Raw genomic sequence first — 21676 nt, forward strand, 5'->3', positions numbered from 1 at the left:
GCCCCCATGGGTAGACGTACTGTCTACCTCAGTACAAAGTTTGGCTAATACCTCTACAGTTTTTCAGCAAATGCTGCAAAAGAAAAAGCCTTTACCTACTAAACGTTCTGTGTTATCTTCCTAGTCCACCCAGTTATCTGACATATCATCTGGAGAGGCAGAAGATGCAGACCTCTCTCACTCTGACTCCGTCTCAGGAGAAGAGGAGACACCCTCTAATTAAATATTCCTGCTTTTGTGAGAGCTGTAAAATCTATTTTACAAATAGAAGAGGAAGAACCCGCTCCTAAGAAAAGCAACCACTTTTTAAGCGACAAAAGGTGGTTTTACCAGAGTTCCCTCACTCTGACCAGCTATCTGATCACATGAGTGACGCTTGGAATATGCCCGGTAAAAGATTTTAAATTCCAAAACGTTTAAGTTCCTTTTACCCTCTTCCAGCTACTGATTGTACTAAATGGGAAGTTCCCCCAACAATGGATTCTCATGTAACACATCTGGATAAGAATGCCACTTTACCCATCCATACTGCATCCTCCTTGACTGAGACTACAGATAGGCGTATAGAAGCTTGTCACAAATCCATATACTCTCTTACAGGAGCCATTACTTGTCCTGCTAGGGCTACGGCCTGGGTGGCAGAAGCCATCGAGAGTTGGGCAGAGGCCCTAGAAGAGACATTTCCCTTTGATGCTTCAAGGGAACAACTATCCTACATATCTCACATTAGAGATGCCACCTCCTATTTGGGAGAAGCAGCTATGGATACGGCTCTCCTGGCCTCGAGGATAGCTGCCACTTCGGTAGTGGCCCGCTGAATTGTCTGGCTCCGTACCTGGAAAGCAGATTCAGACTCTGGAGATATCCTATTTGGTCCAGATTTAGATAAAATTGTGACTACTTTGACAGCTTTCAAGACAGCGTTCCTACCCTCTACATATTATACAAAGCCTCGGACGTCATCCTTTCGCCCTCAAGGAAAAGCTAAGAGTCAGTCCTTTCCATGGCATTAGGCATCAGCCAAGGCCTCCAAGCCTAGGGCCAAACAAGCCTGGGCTACTAGACATCCACCTGCCAGGTCTGAGGACAAGCCTGACTGAGCGCACCTCTCCCTGGGGGCACCCAGGGTAGAAGGCCGATTTCTTCAAATCGCCCAGTTTTGGCGTTAGACCACATCAGTTGTCTGGGTAAGAGAAGTGGTTTCCCAGATATATGCTCTATCCTTCCTAAGGCGACCCCTCCCAGTAGTTCTTTTGCACAGGACCTCCATCGGACCCAAGCAAGGCCCTGCTGCTCCAAAGAGCCATTTAGTCCTTACTGAATTCAGCAGTAATAAATCCGGTCCCCTCCTCACAACGAGGCAAGGACTATTATTCTACCCTTTTTCCTGGTTCAGAAGCCCAACGGATCTCATCGGCCAATCCTCAACCTCAAATCTCTGAACAAGTTTATCAGGGTGCCCAGGTTTCGTATGGAAACCCTCCGCTCTATTATCCAAGCTATGGAGCCTGGGGATTTTATGGTGTCTCTGGACATTCAAGACGCTTATCTACATGTACCTATAGCGTCTGCTATCCTGCAGCAGCATTGCCAATTTCAGGCTCTACCGTTTGGCCTCTCAACGGCCCCTTGGGTCTTTACCAAAATCATAGCAGTTATGGCGGCCTACCTTCCTAGTCAAGGGATCAGACTACTCCCATACTTAGACGATCTCTTGCTGTTGGCCAGCTCCCCAGAGATTCTTTACTGCCATCTGCAGGTAACAATTACCTTCCTACAAATGCACGGTTGGCTGATCAACTGGGAAAGGTCTTCCTTGACACCTTCTCAAAGAATGGTACGTTTAGGAGCCCTCTTGGACTCTCAGGTTCAGAGAATCTTCTTAACAACAGACAAGATCTCATTAATGCAACACAGGGTGCACAGACTGCTCTGCAGTCGCTGAGTGTCAATTCACGCTACAATGCAGACATTGGGATCAGTGGTGTCCACCTTCGTCATGGTTGAGTTGGCTCAGTTTCACTCCAGCCCCTACAACACCTGATCCTCTCCAGTTGGAACGTGCTACCCCATCTACTTCGATCACAGATGATGGAGGTACGCCTGTCCCTAGCCTGGTGGCTACAGACATTTCATTTAGACAAGGGTTTCCCCTTTTCGATCCCAGACTGGGCTCTCCTCACCATGGACGCAAGCCTCCGAGGGTGGGGCGCAGTGACCAGCCAGCACTCCTTCCAGGGTGGTTGGACCCTAGTCGAGGCAGGGTTACCAATCAATGTCTTGGAACTTCGAGCAATCTACAGAGCTCTCACTCTGGCTCAGGATATTCTTCAGGGCAGGCCAGTACAAGTACAGTCCGACAACGCCACAGCAGTGGCCTACCTCAATCACCAAGGAGGCACTCAAAATCGGACAGCAATGGCAGAAGTGTCCCACATTCTCACATGGACGAACGCCATCTCCCAGCCATCTCCGCGTTATTCATCCCGGGAGTTCTCAATTGAGAAGCAGATTTCCTCAGCCGTCACAACGTGCATGCAGGAGAGTAGTCTCTACATCCAGAAGTATTTCAGCTCTGGTGGACAAATGGGGTCTGGCGGATGTGGATCTCATGGCCTCAAGTCACAACTACAAACTTCCAGTATATGGAACAAGGAAAAGGGACCCCAACACAGCCTTCGTGGACACATTGTCAGTGAAATTGACCTTCCATTTGGCATATCTCTTTCCCCCAATATCCCTGCTTCCTCGAGTTCTTCTAAAGTTAAAGCAGGAAGGGGGCACAGTCCTGTTGATAGCTCTGGCTTGGCCCAGACGCCATTGGTATTCCGACCTTCAAAGTCTCTCCATAGACGTTCCTCTTCAACTTCCTCTACGAGTAGACCTGTTGTCTCAGGGTCCATGGCCCTCATTCAGAGCCACTCGCTAGCGGCAGTACGCTCGTTCCGAGCGATGTTCGCACATCTGCGCATGCGTACGGATCGTTATACGCATGCGCGAACCAGTCAGTGCGGCCGAAATTCATGTGCTCGCAATATAGCGAATGCCTGCTATTTTGAGTGACAGAATGAGGCGTATGTGGGTGGTAACAGGGGAAGGTGCTTGAAAACGGGGAGTGGAGATCAGAACGCAGGCGTGCTTAAAGGTCAAAACGGGCGTTTTATGGGTGTGCATAATTAATACAGCAGCGTCATTGACCACGTCACTGGGTTATTTTATAGCCAGAACTGCTCGCAAGATTGTGGTAGCAAAAACCAACCACAAGAATAGCGAGCAGTTCATACGCTGGTCGATGTACTCGATAAATCTAATAAATAGCGGACATGACGTATGGTGCGAGCGGCCAGGGGGCGTTTTTAACAAATAAACGAGCGTATGTTTTGCTCGCTCGTTCAGACTTAGAGGTGTGAACAGACTGCAATTTGCGAACGGATCATTTGAATAGCCACCCCTTGTTTTTGAACGAACGACCACAAATAGCGAACGGCTCTGAATCAGGCCCCATGTCTACATCCGGACCTACTGTAGCCAATCTGTCTTTAACGGCTTGGCTCTTGAGACATCCCTCCTAATGGCTATCCAACTCTGTGGTCCGTACCATGCTCAGAGCTCGTAAACCGGCCTCAGCCAAGATTTATCACAGAATATGGCATACAACTATGACCCTCAAGTTTTTATGGTGTCGCTCCCCCTTTTTAATCTTTCATCGGGATAGGGCTGTTCTTAGAACACGACCTGGCTTCCTTCCCAAGGTGGTTTCTCGTTTCAACCTGAATGAAGAAATTGTGGTTCCGGCCTTTCAGTCACCAGACCTTTCAATAGGTGAGGCCTCTTTGGATGTGGTCGGTGCTCTGAAGATCTACATGGACCATACTACTTCCGTCAGGAAATCGGACTCCTTCTTTGTCCTATATGGCCCGGCGTGGCGCCTCAGCTGAACAGCTATGCAAGGCGGCCACCTGGTCTTCTGTCCACACCTTCCTTAGGTTTTATGCCTTTGATACATTTGCCTCTTAGGATGCTTCCTTCGGGTGTAGGGTTCTCCTATCAGCTCAGGAGCGTTCCCGCCCTGCTTTGGGACATCCCCATTGTCTCCCTGTGGAGCCCTATGGACCCTGAAGAAGAAAAGGAGAGTTATGGTCAAACTTACCTTTGTAAACTCTCTTTCTTCGAAGTCCATAGGGTCCACAGGGCACCTGTCCTGACACACCTGGCTTCTATGTTTCTTCTCTTGGTCACTTGTTTCCTTCACTGTGTGTGAGTGTGATTCTTCAGTGTACCAGTTTTCCTTCTCTCCTGTCCAGCTCCTGCCTTGGAAACTGTGTTGCCCTCAGGCTATGGGCGGGGTATAGGGGGAAGGACTGGAGCATCCTGGGATTGAAAAGCTTTACTGTTGGTGTCTGGTCCTCCAGGTCTCCCCTGTGGACCCTATGGACTTCGAAGAAAGAGAGTTAACAAAAGTAAGTTTAAATATAACTCATTTTTATACCAACTCCAGATCCACACAGATTTCTGCTGGCGCTGTGACGCTTGTTTTGTGGTTAAGGCGATGGCGTCCGCTTTGTGTCACGCTTGACTGTGTATTACGTGGATTTGTTACATTTTGCAGTATTTCTACAATATGCAAAATATATTAGTTTTTACTTTTTAACGCTTGATTGCTTTATGATTTTTTTTCTCTTTGTACTATGGCCCTGATTCAGAGCTGAACGCTCTGAGCAGAACGCTCGCTCTGAATCAGGGCCCTCCTCCGTGAAAATGGAGCGTCCCCCTGGACGCTCGTATAGCTGTGGGTGACCACCCACAGCTATAGCGAGCGTCCATGATGATGGTCGCAATGGTCAAAGACCATCGCGACCATCGGGCTTGCGACGAGACCCTGCGGTAGGGTCTCGCTGCCGCAAGCCCAGGAGTGATTTTGGCTCTATCAGAGCCAAAGTCACTCCCACTGACATCATTACTGATGTCAGTGGGGCCGGACTCAGACGGTAGGCGTTCCCATGGGAACGCCTCCGTCTGTCCGCCACGCCCCCGGCACGCCCCCTTTGGTGCGAGACCCCGAGCGACGTATTTCTCGTCGCTCGCCGGGTCTCGCGCATGCGCACGACAGAGCTCCCTCTGTCGTGCGCATGCGCAGTATCACAACATCGACCCGCTAGCGAGCGAAATTTGCTCGCGAGCGGGTCTGAATGACCCCCAATGTTGGTTTTTACAGAACTTCTATATTATGAAATTTGTTTGTGTGTTAGAATAAATATGGTGGTCTTTCATCATATCATGATATGGATTTGATTATTCGTACATTGAATTATTGTCACCTCTTTGGGGCGCAGAGCTGTTACATTTTCTTTTTTCCCTTGAGTTATGGAATTACACTTAGGATGTGCTGACCCGCAGGGGATACTTAGCGAATTCGCCTAAGCACGCCATATTGGTTACTTATTTTCAGTAGAGTTTCTGTGCTATACACTTTCTGTTTCCCCCGTTAATGAGCATGCAGAGTATAGATTCCCTCCAATAGCTGTACCTTGTGGGAGAGAGAGTAGGGATAATGATCCCTATGTAAGAGGCTGAACAATAATAGTCACTTTTCCCATCACATTGTACCTTGTGTGTACGTACACATGAAACGCGACCTCCATGTCTTACTGTCTATTTACCGTCATGTTTTTTGCTGTTTAGCTGCAATCACCCGTAAGCAACGGCCGCGGCTACAAACGGCGCCCAACTAATACCCATTACATAAAGGAGTGCGTAGGGGTATCCGTCATTTCCTGTTGTCGCCAACCGCTTTATCTAAAAGGGAAAAATGTCCTTTCCCCAAATTCTGCTGGATGTTGTATTACGTGTATATGTGACAAATGTTACAGTGTATCGTGATTAATTATTCTGTATAATTATAAATACATTCTTAGAGGCGTGATCTGTCATAGTGTCCATATAAACCAGCTGTTGCCACCCTTTGTGGCGCTGCATCTGCGGGCACAGATGCCAGGCGATTATTTTTGGCGACACCCCACGGTGGGACTATTGTAATAAATACAGCCAGTACCTGGAATTATCATAATCCTTATATTTTGTACGTTGAAGACCACATTAAACTAATGATAAATTGGGTCATTTAGAATGTTATTGAGGTACCCATGAAGTCCTGCGGCCCCCCGGCCATGTTTGCTGCCCTTGTGAGACAGAACGCTTTATAAATGGCAGGAGTAATTGGTCTCCATAGGGGAGCAGTGTGTGATAAATAAGGGGTTAATTTATGGCATGTAATCCGGATACGTGTACTTTGCGGATCCATGTGTCATCTGCGCAGTTCTGCGCGTTCTCCTGCATATTACCGACGCCAGGCGCTGACTCCTCCCACATCAGGTAGGGAATAAGGGAAGAGACGCGGGTTACTCGTGGGCTCAGCTCCAGCAATGTTCCTCGTGTCTAAGTAATGAAATGTCTCTGTGTTATCCAGTAGATGATGTGGGAGACAAGTTGGAACGCATCGGCAGCACGCCTCTAAAGATCAGCACGGAGATTTCCCACGGCGACGCGTCTAAGGAAGATGGGTTTGGTTCAGAGGTGATTAAAGTTTACATCTTCAAAGCGGAGGCTGACGATGATGTGGAAATAGGTCAGTACCAGTCACAGGGGTCTCCTGTGTGTGAAATACTTTATTGTCTTTGGCCACTTTGAATATGTTTATACTGATGGCTGACTGTTGTCTCCGGTAATCTTCCCTCAGCGGCTCTCTGCCGTGTCCGTCCCTGAACTGCGCTGCAAAGTCCCAGTCACTGCGTCCATACACACAAAATACTATGTCAGATGCCTTTTACTTGTTCATTGTTTAATGCTTTCTAAAGTTTAGATGTATATTTGTGTATGTTACTAGAATGTCTGTATTTTTGGTCTAGTGACAGCAATGTGGAACTGATCAAAAGTTACTCACAACACGTCGTCCCATCGTCACTGAGCATTGGTTGTGTTAGCTGAAATATATATATATATATATATATATATATATACACACACACACAGTATGTCAACACAAAGATAGATAGGAGAGATAGATATGATAGATAAATATGAGATAAATAGAAAAATATTAGATAGATAGATAGATATTAGACAGATAGATAGATATGAGATAGATACATAGATAGATTGATTGATAGATAAATATGAGATAAATAGAAAAATATTGGATAGATAGATATGAGATAGATAGATATGAGATATATACATAGATAGATATATATATGAGATAGATAGATAGATATGAGATAGATACATAGATAGATTGATTGATAGATAAATATGAGATAAATAGAAAAATATTAGATAGATATGAGATAGATAGATATGAGATAGATAGATGATTGATATATATGAGATGGATAGATCGATAGATTGATAGATAAATATGAGATAAATAGAAAAATATTAGATAGTTAGATATGAGATAGATAGATTTGAGATATATACATAGATATGAGATAGATAGATAGATGATTGATATATATGAGATAGATAGATATTAGATAAATAGAAAAATATTAGATAGATAGATAGATAGATAGATAGATAGATAGATAGATAGATAGATAGATAGATAGATAGATATGAGATAAATAGAAAAATATTAGATAGATATGAGATAGATACATAGATGGATAGATTGATAGATAAATATGAGATAAATAGAAAAATATTAGATAGATAGATAGATTTGAGATATATACATAGATAGACAGATCGATATGCGATAGATAGATGATAGATATATATGAGGATAGATAGATAGATATATATGAGATAGATAGATATATATGAGATAGATAGATAGATATATATGAGATAGATAGATAGATATATATGAGATAGATAGATAGGAGCGTGGCTTGGCTGGCACTGAGAGCAGACGTGTTCTTCCTAAGCCCCTGCAGCCTTGCCACTAAAGGGCACTCTTAAGGGACTTCCCCATTCCCAGTCACACTATACAGTGCCCCTATTTTATCTACAAGCCTTGGGGCTTCATCGTTCCGCAATAAGACTCACCCCCGGTGGGTCCCTGCGTGTGGGCCTTCTCCTCTGCTGAAGCCATGGCCTCGAGATGGGGGCTGCCTCCGTCCGCGATCATAGTCGGACCCGAACCGATCTGAGACCCTCCCAGGAGTGCTGCCTTGACCCCTGGGCTCCTTCACATATCGGGGCAGAGGTATTCGCTTTGGGTGCCCGGCTCCCACAGAACGCCCGTTGTGCAGGCTGCACTCCGGCTCTTGTGCAGTCGCGGCTGGACCCGGACCCACCCGCTCCTCTCCCTGCTGTATTGCCACGGACTCCGGCATCCTCCAATAGGGACCTCGGCCTGCTACATAAGCACTCGGTGCTCCGGGGCGCCCGCCAGTTTGATGCACCTCGGCCACTATAAAAGTGAGAGGCTGGCCCTGGTGCTCTGGATTGCCCGGCCATACTGTGGTGCAGCTGTCCAAAGCCAGCATCTACTGTCCTACCCGTGGCCGTGTGTATCTGTGCACCTGCAGTCTCCTGACCTTTCTCATCTCCCCACAGGAGGCCCTCAGACCCTTTTTCCATTCCAACCAGGGTCAGGCTTAGGCCCCCAACATACAGAGCCACCATCTTGGCTGTCTAGGTCCGACACCCAATCATTTTTTTATTTTTTTTCTGACCCCCTACTGATGTTGTACTAGAGTGCGGACCATCAGTCCCCTGGGTGTTCCCCCCTATTTCCTGAAGCAACTACCTGCCCTTTCCTCTTGAGAGGTCCTGCTCTTTCACAACTTTGCACCCCCGAGGTTTCTGGAGCACCCCAAGGGTTACATTTCCCTCCTGCGATACTTTCTTGGGCCCTCTCTCTCACGCAGAAGTCTACTGCCAAAACACCTACACAAAACACCTAGACAAGGAGGTGGCAACATCTCGCAACATTTTACCAGGGACACAAAATCCAGTCTGCAAAGGAGTCCGCCCTTGATTACTATGGATAAAGATGATTCCCCACCTCCGGCACCATCCACAAACGAAGATACCCTAGCTCTTCATTCCTTAATCACGGATTTCAAGGACTCCCTTGAAACCAAACTGGATAAAGCCGTGGCCTCCATTAAGTCTGACATCTCCTCTCTTGCCACTCGAACCTCCAAGCTAGAGTCTTGTCAAGATAATCTGCAGAAAGCACTCAACGATACAGGCAGGGATCTGGACCACATAATCACAGAACTCACAGATCTCTGCAACAAAATTGAGGACCTGGAGAACAGGGAACGCAGAAACAATATCCACATATGTAACATTCCAGAGTCCGTTACTGTGGAGGCCTTGGAACCCTATCTACATAACCTCTTCTCATTTCTGCTGCCTCCCCGGGAGGTAGTAATTCGTTTCCTCAGCTACAAGGACAAGGAACTAGTCCTCGCTCCCACCAGGGGCAAACCTCACATCCTCTTTGTCAAGGCTAAACTACAATTTTACCAGGACCTAGCTCCTCTAACTATTGCAAAACGTAGAGACTTCCGTGATCTGAACACAGCACTTCGTGTTCGAGGCATCAGGTATTGCTGGGGATTTCCCTTTAAACTCATTGTGGGCTTGAACGGCAAGACCGTCCTAATTCGTGATATCCGAGAATGCAAAGATCTACTAACCCATCTGGAAGAATCTGGCCCATCCCCGGGTGGAGACGTCATTGCACCATGAGTGGCCCATTCTATCAGCCCCAAAAACTCAAGTTAACAATTTACATCTGCATAATGTCCCTTATTATAGATTCTTAGGTCACTACTTTACTTATATTCTGCAAGATCACCCTAATTACTCTAAATGTTTCCCATGTTGATGATTATTAGCGGTTACATATTTCAGGGTGTATGTTTCATATGTTCTGGATTATAGTCTTCCCATCATATTGCTATCCATGTCACTATTTTCATGTTATGTATATTATATATGTTAAGTTGTGGGGTCTCTGCTGGGGGGTTCCACTGGTTCATACCTGTTTGTGATATATTTCTCACCACCTTCATTATGTTTCCAGGCCTCGGGGATGTATGGGCCGGCTCCCCCTCAGTTACCCTCATGTACTTAAAACATTTTTGTTTTCTTTTTTGCCCCCCTTCTCATGGGGTGCCCTGTTTTACTATAATTATATTGCAGATTTTTTCTCTGTACATACTGTTTATGGGTATTATGTCGATTTTTTCTACTCTTCCTTTGAGTTCTGTCCTCTAGTTGCTTATATTTTTCGACCCACCTCGGTTACAAATAATTTCCCTCCTCATCTCACCGACCTCTCTCTTTTGAAGCTTTCAGCGTTACATATCTCCTTTTTCCTCTTTTCCCTTTACACCCAGGGGACTCTTCTCCCGCTTCTGTTATTCTCTCTTCTTGACTCTTCCACATCATCCTGTTCCTTATCCCCGCTATGCCCAGTCCTTGCCACCCTCCTCGTTCCCACACTATTACATGATCTTTTATTATCTTCTAATTGTTTTTCTCGGACGCGTCGCGGGCTCCACCTCCTTGGTCGCCTGTGTCCTAACTTCTGTGTGCGACTCCCTCCGCATAGCCGGTTGGGACTCCTAAGGCGAGCTCAGGGAGGACAGAAACCTCCTGTCTTCTCTCACCCTTTTTTTTTTTTTTTTTTTTTTTAATTATTTTCTTCTCTTTTTTTTTTGTTTTTTGTATTATTTTCGTCTTCTTTTTTTTTTTTTTTTAATTTTGTATTATTTTCGTCTTCTTTTTTTTTTTCTTACCCCTTCATTCTTTTCCTCCTGTGTGCTAGTTATTATTATTATTTTATTATTATCCTTTATTTATATGGCGCCTCAAAGGTTACTTCCGCAGCACCTTACATAGTACATACATGAGCACACAAGAAAAACAGTAAATAGTAATACAAAACAATGCAGGAAGAGGACATGATTTATATACATAGCTGCATAACACATGCAGCAGGGCCTCAGCAACCAGGTGTTAGGTGCCAATTGGGGAGTTAGGAGTAAATGATAATATAAGTAGGGGGAGAAGCACATGAGGGACGAGGGCCCTGCTCGTCAGAGCTTACATTCTAAAGGGGAAGGGCAGACAGACATGGGCGACACAGATGGGGTAGATAGTGAGGAAGGAGCATGGAGCAGGGGGTTAGGATATGAGCTGCGGAATGTGTGTGTATAAGATGACCTGATGTTATATCAAAATTAAGTCCTTTGTTCATCTGTCTCTATGACAGATAATAGATTTAGTTTATTTGTTATTAACTAGAGAGATGTACAAAATAAAGTTGTAGCACTTTAATTATTGTGTGTTACATTTTAGATCTAAATACATCCTGATAAAAATGCAGCTGTTATGGGACTGTCCCGCCATCCTAATACATTAGTGACTACTTTAGTCCCAGCTGCTGGGTGCTATGCCATGCTACTGTGAATGGGTGCATCTCACATGCTAGACCCACCCAGAAATGGGTGCAGCCATGCCCAACATGCTGTGGTCCCACACGATGTTGCTCTACCCGGACCCAGATTTCTCTTGGCAGCCTTGGAGGTAACAGGCAGAACCAGGAGGGAATGGGGCTTAGTGGTGGGGTAGCGAGGCCATGGAGGGAGGGAGGTGACAGGTAGAACCAGGAGGGAATGGGGCTTAGTGGTGGGGTAGCGAGGCCATGGAGGGAGGGAGGTGACAGGCAGAACCAGGAGGGAATGGGGCTTAGTGGTGGGGTAGCGAGGCCAGGGAGGGAGGGAGGTGACAGGCAGAACCAGGAGGGAATGGGGCTTAGTGGTGGGGTAGCGAGGCCATGGAGGGAGGGAGGTGACAGGCAGAACCAGGAGGGAATGGGGCTTAGTGGTGGGGTAGCGAGGCCAGGGAGGGAGGGAGGTGACAGGCAGAACCAGGAGGGAATGGGGCTTAGTGGTGGGGTAGCGAGGCCATGGAGGGAGGGAGGTGACAGGCAGAACCAAGAGGGAATGGGGCTTAGTGGTGGGGTAGCGAGGCCATGGAGGGAGGTGACAGGCAGAACCAGGAGGGAATGGGGCTTAGTGGTGGGGTAGCGAGGCCATGGAGGGAGGGAGGTGACAGGCAGAACCAGGAGGGAATGGGGCTTAGTGGTGGGGTAGCGAGGCCAGGGAGGGAGGGAGGTGGTTGAGAGTGGAGGAACAGGAAAGGTGGGGGAAAGAAGCAGAGGGTTGGAAGGGAGACTGATGAGAGAAAATAGGGGGAACAGCAAGTGGAGGGGACAAGAGGGGGAGGATAGGTAAGTAGAGGATTATGTGGGCACTGAATAAGGGGGGTGTTTGAAGAAAGGGTGTTCATGCTGTGGACGAGGTAATAAGCGAGATGAAAACTGGACTGAAAGCTGTGTGATATAGAGACAGTGTGGAGTAAAGTTGTTAAATGTTCAAAAATACAGGTAAAAGAACAGCGCTGCTAATGTATGACGCAGCTACAAAAGTGACATATAAAGAGAGGTGTGCAAGAAGTGGGTGCAGGAATTAATTATTAAAATAAAGATTGATTAAAGTGGACAGACGTGGTGCAATGGATAAAGGATTTTCAGTAGTATGAAGGCAAAAATTACAATGTACAGAACCAATCCAGTCAGAAGTGTTTTGAACCACAAGATCAATCAACAAGAGCAGCAGCAGATAGGGGAGTACCTGCAATGTACAAGCAGTGAGTGCAGTAAGGAGATTCCCGGATATACATACAGCAGCAGATAGGGGAGTACTTGCAGCAATGTACAAGCAGTGAGTGCAGTAAGGAGATTCCTGGATATACATACAGCAGCAGATAGGGGAGTACTAGCAATGTACAAGCAGTGAGTGCAGTAAGGAGTTTCCTGGATATACATACAGCAGCAGATAGGGGAGTACCTGCAATGTCCAAACAGTGAGCGCAGTAAAGAGTTTCCTGTATATACATACAGCAGCAGATATGGGAGTACCTGCAATGTATAAGCAGTGAGTGCAGTAAGGAGATTCCTGGATATACATACAGCAGCAGATAGGGGAGTACTAGCAATGTACAAGCAGTGAGTGCAGTAAGGAGTTTCCTGGATATACATACAGCAGCAGATAGGGGAGTACTAGCAATGTACAAGCAGTGAGTGCAGTAAGGAGTTTCCTGGATATACATACAGCAGCAGATAGGGGAGTACCTGCAATGTACAAGCAGTGAGTGCAGTAAGGAGATTCCTGGATATACGTACAGCAGCAGATAGGGGAGTACCTGCAATGTACAAGCAGTGAGTGCAGTAAGGAGATTCCTGGATATACATACAGCAGCAGATAGGGGAGTACCTGCAATGTACAAGCAGTGAGTGCAGTAAGGAGATTCCCGGATATACATACAGCAGCAGATAGGGGAGTACTTGCAGCAATGTACAAGCAGTGAGTGCAGTAAGGAGATTCCTGGATATACATACAGCAGCAGATAGGGGAGTACTAGCAATGTACAAGCAGTGAGTGCAGTAAGGAGTTTCCTGGATATACATACAGCAGCAGATAGGGGAGTACCTGCAATGTCCAAACAGTGAGCGCAGTAAAGAGTTTCCTGTATATACATACAGCAGCAGATATGGGAGTACCTGCAATGTATAAGCAGTGAGTGCAGTAAGGAGATTCCTGGATATACATACAGCAGCAGATAGGGGAGTACTAGCAATGTACAAGCAGTGAGTGCAGTAAGGAGTTTCCTGGATATACATACAGCAGCAGATAAGGGAGTACTAGCAATGTACAAGCAGTGAGTGCAGTAAGGAGTTTCCTGGATATACATACAGCAGCAGATAGGGGAGTACCTGCAATGTACAAGCAGTGAGTGCAGTAAGGAGATTCCTGGATATACGTACAGCAGCAGATAGGGGAGTACCTGCAATGTACAAGCAGTGAGTGCAGTAAGGAGATTCCTGGATATACATACAGCAGCAGATAGGGGAGTACCTGCAATGTACAAGCAGTGAGTGCAGTAAGGAGATTCCTGGATATACGTACAGCAGCAGATAGGGGAGTACCTGCAATGTACAAGCAGTGAGTGCAGTAAGGAGTTTCCTGGATATACAGCAGCAGATAGGGGAGTACCTGCAATGTCCAAGCAGTGAGTGCAGTGAGGAGTTTCCTGGATATACATACAGCAGCAGATAGGGGAGTACCTGCAATGTCCAAACAGTGAGTGCAGTAAGGAGATTCCTGGATATACATACAGCAGCTGATAGGGGAGTACCTGCAATGTACAAGCAGTGAGTGCAGTGAGGAGTTTCCTGGATATACATACAGCAGCAGATAGGGGAGTACCTGCAATGTACAAGCAGTGAGTGCAGTAAGGAGATACCTGGATATACATACAGCAGCAGATAGGGGAGTACCTGCTATGTATAAGCAGTGAGTGCAGTGAGGAGATTCCTGGATATACATACAGCAGCAGATAGCGGAGTACCTGCAATGTATAAGCAGTGAGTGCAGTAAGGAGTTTCCTGGATATACATACAGCAGCAGATAGGGAAGTACCTGCAATGTACAAGCAGTGAGTGCAGTAAGGAGATTCCTGGATATACATACAGCAGCATATAGGGGAGTACCTGCAATGTACAAGCAGTGAGTGCAGTAAGGAGTTTCCTGGATATACATACAGCAGCAGATAGGTTGAGTACCTGCAATGTACAAGCAGTGAGTGCAGTAAGGAGATTCCTGGATATACGTACAGCAGCAGATAGGGGAATACCTGCAATGTACAAGCAGTGAGTGCAGTAAGGAGATTCCTGGATATACATACAGCAGCAGATAGGGGAGTACCTGCAATGTATAAGCAGTGAGTGCAGTAAGGAGATTCCTGGATATACATACAGCAGCAGATAGGGGAGTACCTGCAATGTACAAGCAGTGAGTGCAGTAAGGAGATTCCTGGATATACATACAGCAGCAGATAGGGGAGTACCTGCAATGTACGAGCAGTGAGTGCAGTAAGGAGATACCTGGATATACATACAGCAGCAGATAGGGGAGTACCTGCAATGTACAAGCAGTGAGTGCAGTAAGGAGATTCCCGGATATACATACAGCAGCAGATAGGGGAGTACTTGCAGCAATGTACAAGCAGTGAGTGCAGTAAGGAGATTCCTGGATATACATACAGCAGCAGATAGGGGAGTACTAGCAATGTACAAGCAGTGAGTGCAGTAAGGAGTTTCCTGGATATACATACAGCAGCAGATAGGGGAGTACCTGCAATGTCCAAACAGTGAGTGCAGTAAGGAGATTCCTGGATATACATACAGCAGCTGATAGGGGAGTACCTGCAATGTACAAGCAGTGAGTGCAGTGAGGAGTTTCCTGGATATACATACAGCAGCAGATAGGGGAGTACCTGCAATGTACAAGCAGTGAGTGCAGTAAGGAGATACCTGGATATACATACAGCAGCAGATAGGGGAGTACCTGCTATGTATAAGCAGTGAGTGCAGTGAGGAGATTCCTGGATATACATACAGCAGCAGATAGCGGAGTACCTGCAATGTATAAGCAGTGAGTGCAGTAAGGAGTTTCCTGGATATACATACAGCAGCAGATAGGGAAGTACCTGCAATGTACAAGCAGTGAGTGCAGTAAGGAGATTCCTGGATATACATACAGCAGCATATAGGAGAGTACCTGCAATGTACAAGCAGTGAGTGCAGTAAGGAGTTTCCTGGATATACATACAGCAGCAGATAGGTTGAGTACCTGCAATGTACAAGCAGTGAGTGCAGTAAGGAGATTCCTGGATATACGTACAGCAGCAGATAGGGGAATACCTGCAATGTACAAGCAGTGAGTGCAGTAAGGAGATTCCTGGATATACATACAGCAGCAGATAGGGGAGTACCTGCAATGTATAAGCAGTGAGTGCAGTAAGGAGATTCCTGGATATACATACAGCAGCAGATAGGGGAGTACCTGCAATGTACAAGCAGTGAGTGCAGTAAGGAGATTCCTGGATATACATACAGCAGCAGATAGGGGAGTACCTGCAATGTACGAGCAGTGAGTGCAGTAAGGAGATACCTGGATATACATACAGCAGCAGATAGGGGAGTACCTGCAATGTACAAGCAGTGAGTGCAGTAAGGAGATTCCTGGATATACATACAGCAGCAGATAGGGGAGTACCTGCAATGTACAAGCAGTGAGTGCAGTAAGGAGATTCCTGGATATACATACAGCAGCAGATAGGGGAGTACCTGCAATGTACAAGCAGTGAGTGCAGTAAGGAGATTCCTGGATGTACATACAGCAGCTGATGGTGAATTAGGTAATTCACATAAGTATGTCGCTTGATGTCCTTCAGAAAATGTTCTGGCTTTGAGGATGTTTTCCTCCAGCTTAACTCTGGTATAACTGACTTAGTTATCAAATTGTAATTACACTTATAATCTAACACTTTGAATCTAAGACTGACTATAGCAGCCTATGACTATGCAGCCTAACTGATCACTAATAACTAAAGCTACAAACATGTCTGTGTCCTCACTGATTGGGACCCCACCCCCTGTGCTCAACACACACTAAATTGGGATTCAATAAAGTCTAAGATAAACAATTTGTGAGAGGGGAGTAGACCATCACAGATTCACAATAAATTCCTAACTTTATATATAGAAATTGCTCCTAATATAAAAGTAGTGGCATTTTACCTAAACCAAGTTTTCAAAACTGTGCTTTTGCAATCAATATAACAGCATCTGATGGGAATAGTAGTGGCAATTTACCTAAACCATATGTATTTTTAGGCGGGGACTTCAACTGTGTCATTGATCCAGTTATTGACCTCGCCCTAGAGCCTGCTCTATCACCTGTACTCTCGCTTTACATATAAAAGATCCTTCCCTCATTGACACCTGGCGCGTCCTTAACCCCACCTCGAAGGACTTTACATTCTACTCAGCCCCCCACCGCTCATATTCTAGAATAGACTTGCTCTTTTGTGGCCCTCCAGTCTCTAATCATCTCACCGACTCCTATATTCTCCCTAATCCCTGGTCAGATCATCCCATCATTACCTCTTCATTTAATTTTCTAGACACCCCAGTCTCCCGGCCTCCATGGCGAACAAGACCCTATTGAAAATCCCCCAATTCCAATCCAAGATGGCCATGGTTCTGAAAGACTATTTCTCTTTAAATGTTCGGGATTCTGGCTGCTGTCCCCTAGTATGGGAAGCTCATAAATCTGTCATTCGCAGCCATATCATTAGTTACGCTTCTCACAGAAACAGAGAGCACAAATAACTCCTGCAGTCTCTTACCGACCAGGTCCACTCACTCACTTCTCTCCAAGAAGATTGAAACTCCCTACGGTGGCTGAACCAACACTTTTATGAGAAAAGCACCAAGTCTGACTCTTTACTCGCCAATTGCCTAAGGGCTATTGGCCATATCGGCGGTCAAAGACCCCACAGGTTCTCTTCATGATAATCCATCTAGAATTAACTCTATTTTTAAAGAATACTACAGCCAACTTTATAATGCTTCTGAGAGCCCCCCCCCCCCAGCCAGCCGTTTCTCCTCTTTCCACGTCAGAATACTTAACTTCTTGTGCCCTCCCCAGAATCTACCTCCCAACCTCCACTGTACTTAATCTCCCCATCTCCGAGAAGGAAGTCTCCAATGCCCTTTAGACTCATAAACACTCCAAACTACGATTAAACTCCCCTCCCTACTCCTGGCCTTAGATGCAGAAAAGGCCTTTTGACAGGGTCTCTTGGCCATTTATGCTCGCCACCCTTCACCACTTTGGCTTTGAAGGCAAATTTCTACAAGCTGTACAGGCCCTCTACCATAATCCCTCTACGTCAGTTCTAGCAGGGGGCCTCCTCTCTGACTCTTTTAATATCTCGAATGGGACCAGGCAGGGGTGCCCACTCTCTCCGCATTAGTAATTGAGCCCCTTGACTGTAGGATCCGGGTCAATCCGGACATTACCGGTATCTCTGTTGGAGACTCTAATTCTAAAATATCCATTTTTGCTGACGACATTCTCCTCACCCTGTCCTGTACTGTCCCTGTCTTCCGAATCTATTTCAGGAACTGTCAATTTACGGTCCCCTTTCTGGCAATAAAGCAAACCATGACAAATTCAAAGCGCTACCTTTGCACATCCCGAAGTCAACTATTGCTCTTTTGCAACTCAATTTCACTTTCACCCGGCGGAAGGGCTCCTTGAAATACCTTGGCATTCACGATAGCTTATATAAGGCCAATTTTTCACCCCTTTTCAGGTCTATCGAGCAAGACATCGCCAGATGGCACAAATATTTAATCTCCTTGATAGGCCGCATAAACTCAATTAAGATGAATGGTCTCCCCAAACTGTTGTACCTTTTCCAAACCCTTCCTGTCGTGGTTCCTGCTCGGGTGCTTGCCTCCCTACAAACCTCCTTTGGCATATTCATTTGGAATGGTCAGAGACCACGCTTAGGTAGGGCAATTCTCTTCATGAGTTCTCTTGACTGGGGTTTGGGCCAGCTATCTATCTCCAAATACTATCAGGCAGTCCGTCTTAGCCAGTTGTTGGCCTGGCATTCTCCCAGGGGATCCAAGCGCTAGGTGGACCTGGAGGAGTGGAATCTCTGTCATACCAACCCTGGCTTTCCCATAAACCTAGATCTCCATCCGCCCTATCAGTTCCCTTAGTAGCTATTACCTTGTCTGTTTGGGATTCCCTTGCCATAATGTTTAAACTATACACCTATCCCTCCCCCCAAACACCCTTGTAGCAACATCCCTCATTTCCTCCGGGCCAATCCTGTAATATGGCTTCTATTTAGACAGCAGCTGGTATTACTCGCTTTCAGCATGTGTCAGACAGTTTTGCTCTTCAATCCTTTACGGAAATCCAGGTAAGGCATTAATTACCCCCCTCTTGCTTCTTTCAATACCTTCAAATCCAAAGCTTTGTAGACTCATCCCTTTCTTCCTCTGCTCCACCCGGTGTCCCTACCCCAATGGAACGCCTGTGTATTTACCACCCCTTGGATAGCTCCACTCCATTCTGAGCCAGAAACATCCACCCCTGGCCACCCATGAACTTTCGTGGGAAACAGACCTTGGATCCTTCTTGAGGGAGAGCAATTGGGAGGCAATTCAGTCTAATGTGTCAAAATGTTCCATTAGTGTTTCCATTAAGGAGACTTCATACAAGGTGTACTCCCGCTGGTATCTGGTTCCGGACCACTTACACCAAATGGTTCCCAATGTCTCACAGTTGTGATGGTGCCACCGCGGCCAGATTGGCACCTTTTTCCATGTTTGGTGGACCTATCCAATGATCGAACCCGTTTGGACCATGGTTAAATCGCTCATATCCTCAATCGTGCCCTCACCTCCTACCCTCTGCCCCGGCCTCGCTACTCTTGTGTGCTCCAGTCTGTCAGTCATCTAAGCTGGTCAACAAATTGATCCTACATATTTCTTCTGCAGCTAAATACCAGATTGCTAGGGCCTGGAAGCAGCCCTCGCCACCCTCACGCCAGGAATTAACAGGATTTGGTACGTTTCATAACTAGTCTTCAAAATGGCCTAGTGGTCATGTTTCGTGATGTTTGGACGCCTTGGTATCTCTTTCAAAATGTTCCCCTCCCTGGTCTGGCATAGTGGCTAGCCCCATCAACAAGTTTTTTCTTTTCTTTACATATCTACATTGTGTTGCTCTCACCCATCTCACCTCCAGCCTCTTTGCCCTTCTCCCCCTCCCCATTCTTCCTGGCTCGCATCTCTGCCCATTTCCTTCTCTTTATTTGGACAAGTTATTTTTTTTATATGTGTAACGTACATATATACATACAGTATATATGCAAATGTGTCTCCAATGCTTTATGTTTGACTGATTTATGTTGTCTACATATAGCCTTTTTTGTTTTTGTGGCCGTTTTGTTGTTTTTGTTTTTATTGGTTCTAATTTTGTGGACCCATCTGTATTTTTATCTGTATAATTTCCAATTTTCAATAAAAATTTTGTTATGTGAAAAAATATGAGATAGATATGAGATAGATAGAAGGATATATATGAGATACAGTCAGGTGCATAAATATTGGGACATTGACAGAATTTTCATATTTTGGCCTCTATTCACCACCACAATGGCTTTGAAATTAAACAAACAAGATGTGCTTTAACTGCAGACTTTCAGATTTAATTTGAGGGTAATTACATCCAAATCAGGTGAACGGTGTAGGAATTACAACGGTTTCTATATGTGCCTCCCACTTTTTAAGGGGCCAAAAGTAATGGGACTATCAACTCAAAAGCTATTTCATGGACAGGTGTCGGCTATTCCCTCGTTATTTCATTATCAATTAAGCAGGTAAAAGGTCTGGAGTTGATTCTAGGTGTGACATTTGCATTTGGAATCAGTTGCTGTCGACTCTCAATATGAGATCCAAAGAGCTGTCACTATCAGTGAAGCAAGCCATCATTAGGCTGAAAAATCAAAACAAACCCATCAGAGAGATAGCAAAAACATTAGGTGTGGCCAGATCAACTGTTTGGAACATTCTTAAAAAGAAAAAACGCACAGGAAAGCTCAGCAACACCAAAAGACCCGGAAGACCACGGAAAACAACTGTGGTGGATGACAGAAGAATTATTTCCCTGGTGAAGAAAAACCCCTTCACAACAGTTAGCCAAATCAAGAACACTCTCCAGGAGGTAGGTGTATATGTGTCAAAGTCAACAATCAAGAGAAAACTTCACAAGAGTGAATATAGAGGGTTCACCACAAGATATAAACCATTGGTGAGCCACAAAAACAGGAAGACCAGATTAGAGTTTGCCAAACAACATCTAAAAAAGCCATTGCAGTTCTGGAACAACATCCTATGGACAGATGAGACAAAGATCAACTTGTACCAGAGTGATGGGAAGAGAAGAGTATGGAGAAGGAAAGGAACTGCTCATGATCCAAAACATACCACCTCATCAGTGAAGCATGGTGGTGGTAGTGTTATGGCGTGGGCATGTATGGCTGCCAATGGAACTGGTTCCCTTGTATTTATTGATGATGTGACTGCTGACAAAAGCAGCAGAATGAATTCTGAAGTGTTTCAGGCAATATTATATGCTCATATTCAGTCAAATGCTTCAGAACTCATTGGACGGCGCTTCACAGTGCAGATGGACAATGACCCGAAGCATACTGCAAAAGCAACCAAAGAGTTTTTTAAGGCTAAAAAGTGGAATGTTATGCAATGGCCAAGTCAATCCCCTGACCTGAATCCGATTGAGCATGCATTTCACTTGATGAAGACAAAACTGAAGGGAAAATGCCCCAAGAACAAGCAGGAACTGAAGACATTTGCATTAGAGGCCTGGCAGAGCATCACCAGGGAGGAAACCAAACGTCTGGTGATGTCTATGCGTTCCAGTCTTCAGGCTGTAATTGTCTGCAAAGGATTTGCAACAAAGTATTAAAAAGTGAAAGTTAGATTTAGGATTGTTTAGTTTGTCCCATTACTTTTGGCCCCTTAAAAAGTGGGAGGCACATATAGAAACAGTTGTAATTCCTACACCGTTCACCTGATTTGGATGTAATTACCCTCAAATTAAATCTGAAAGTCTGCAGGTAAAGCACATCTTGTTTGTTTCATTTCAAAGCCATTGTGGTGGTGAATAGAGGCCAAAATATGAAAATTCTGTCAATT

At 45.6% G+C, this 21676-nt stretch overlaps 1 protein-coding gene across 5 annotated transcripts in view; it reads left to right on the top strand.

Annotated features, from left to right (window-relative positions):
* ZNF711 (ZFX family zinc finger ZNF711) overlaps positions 1 to 21676 on the top strand; it is a 111983-nt gene that overhangs the window by 70201 nt on the left and 20106 nt on the right. For 2 of the 5 annotated variants that reach the window (XM_088461929.1, XM_088461928.1), the window contains exons 4-5: positions 6467 to 6625; positions 19457 to 19525. In XM_088461929.1, the coding sequence (XP_088318055.1) occupies positions 6467 to 6625; positions 19457 to 19525 (228 nt within the window). The remainder of the gene's footprint in view (positions 1 to 6466; positions 6626 to 19456; positions 19526 to 21676) is intronic. The other 3 variants (XM_088461931.1, XM_088461932.1, XM_088461930.1) reach the window with 2 other exon arrangements.

Source organism: Taudactylus pleione, unplaced genomic scaffold, assembly GCF_031769625.1.
Source record: "Taudactylus pleione unplaced genomic scaffold, aTauple2 ptg001125l, whole genome shotgun sequence".
In the NCBI taxonomy this organism is placed as follows: Eukaryota; Metazoa; Chordata; class Amphibia; order Anura; family Myobatrachidae; genus Taudactylus; species Taudactylus pleione.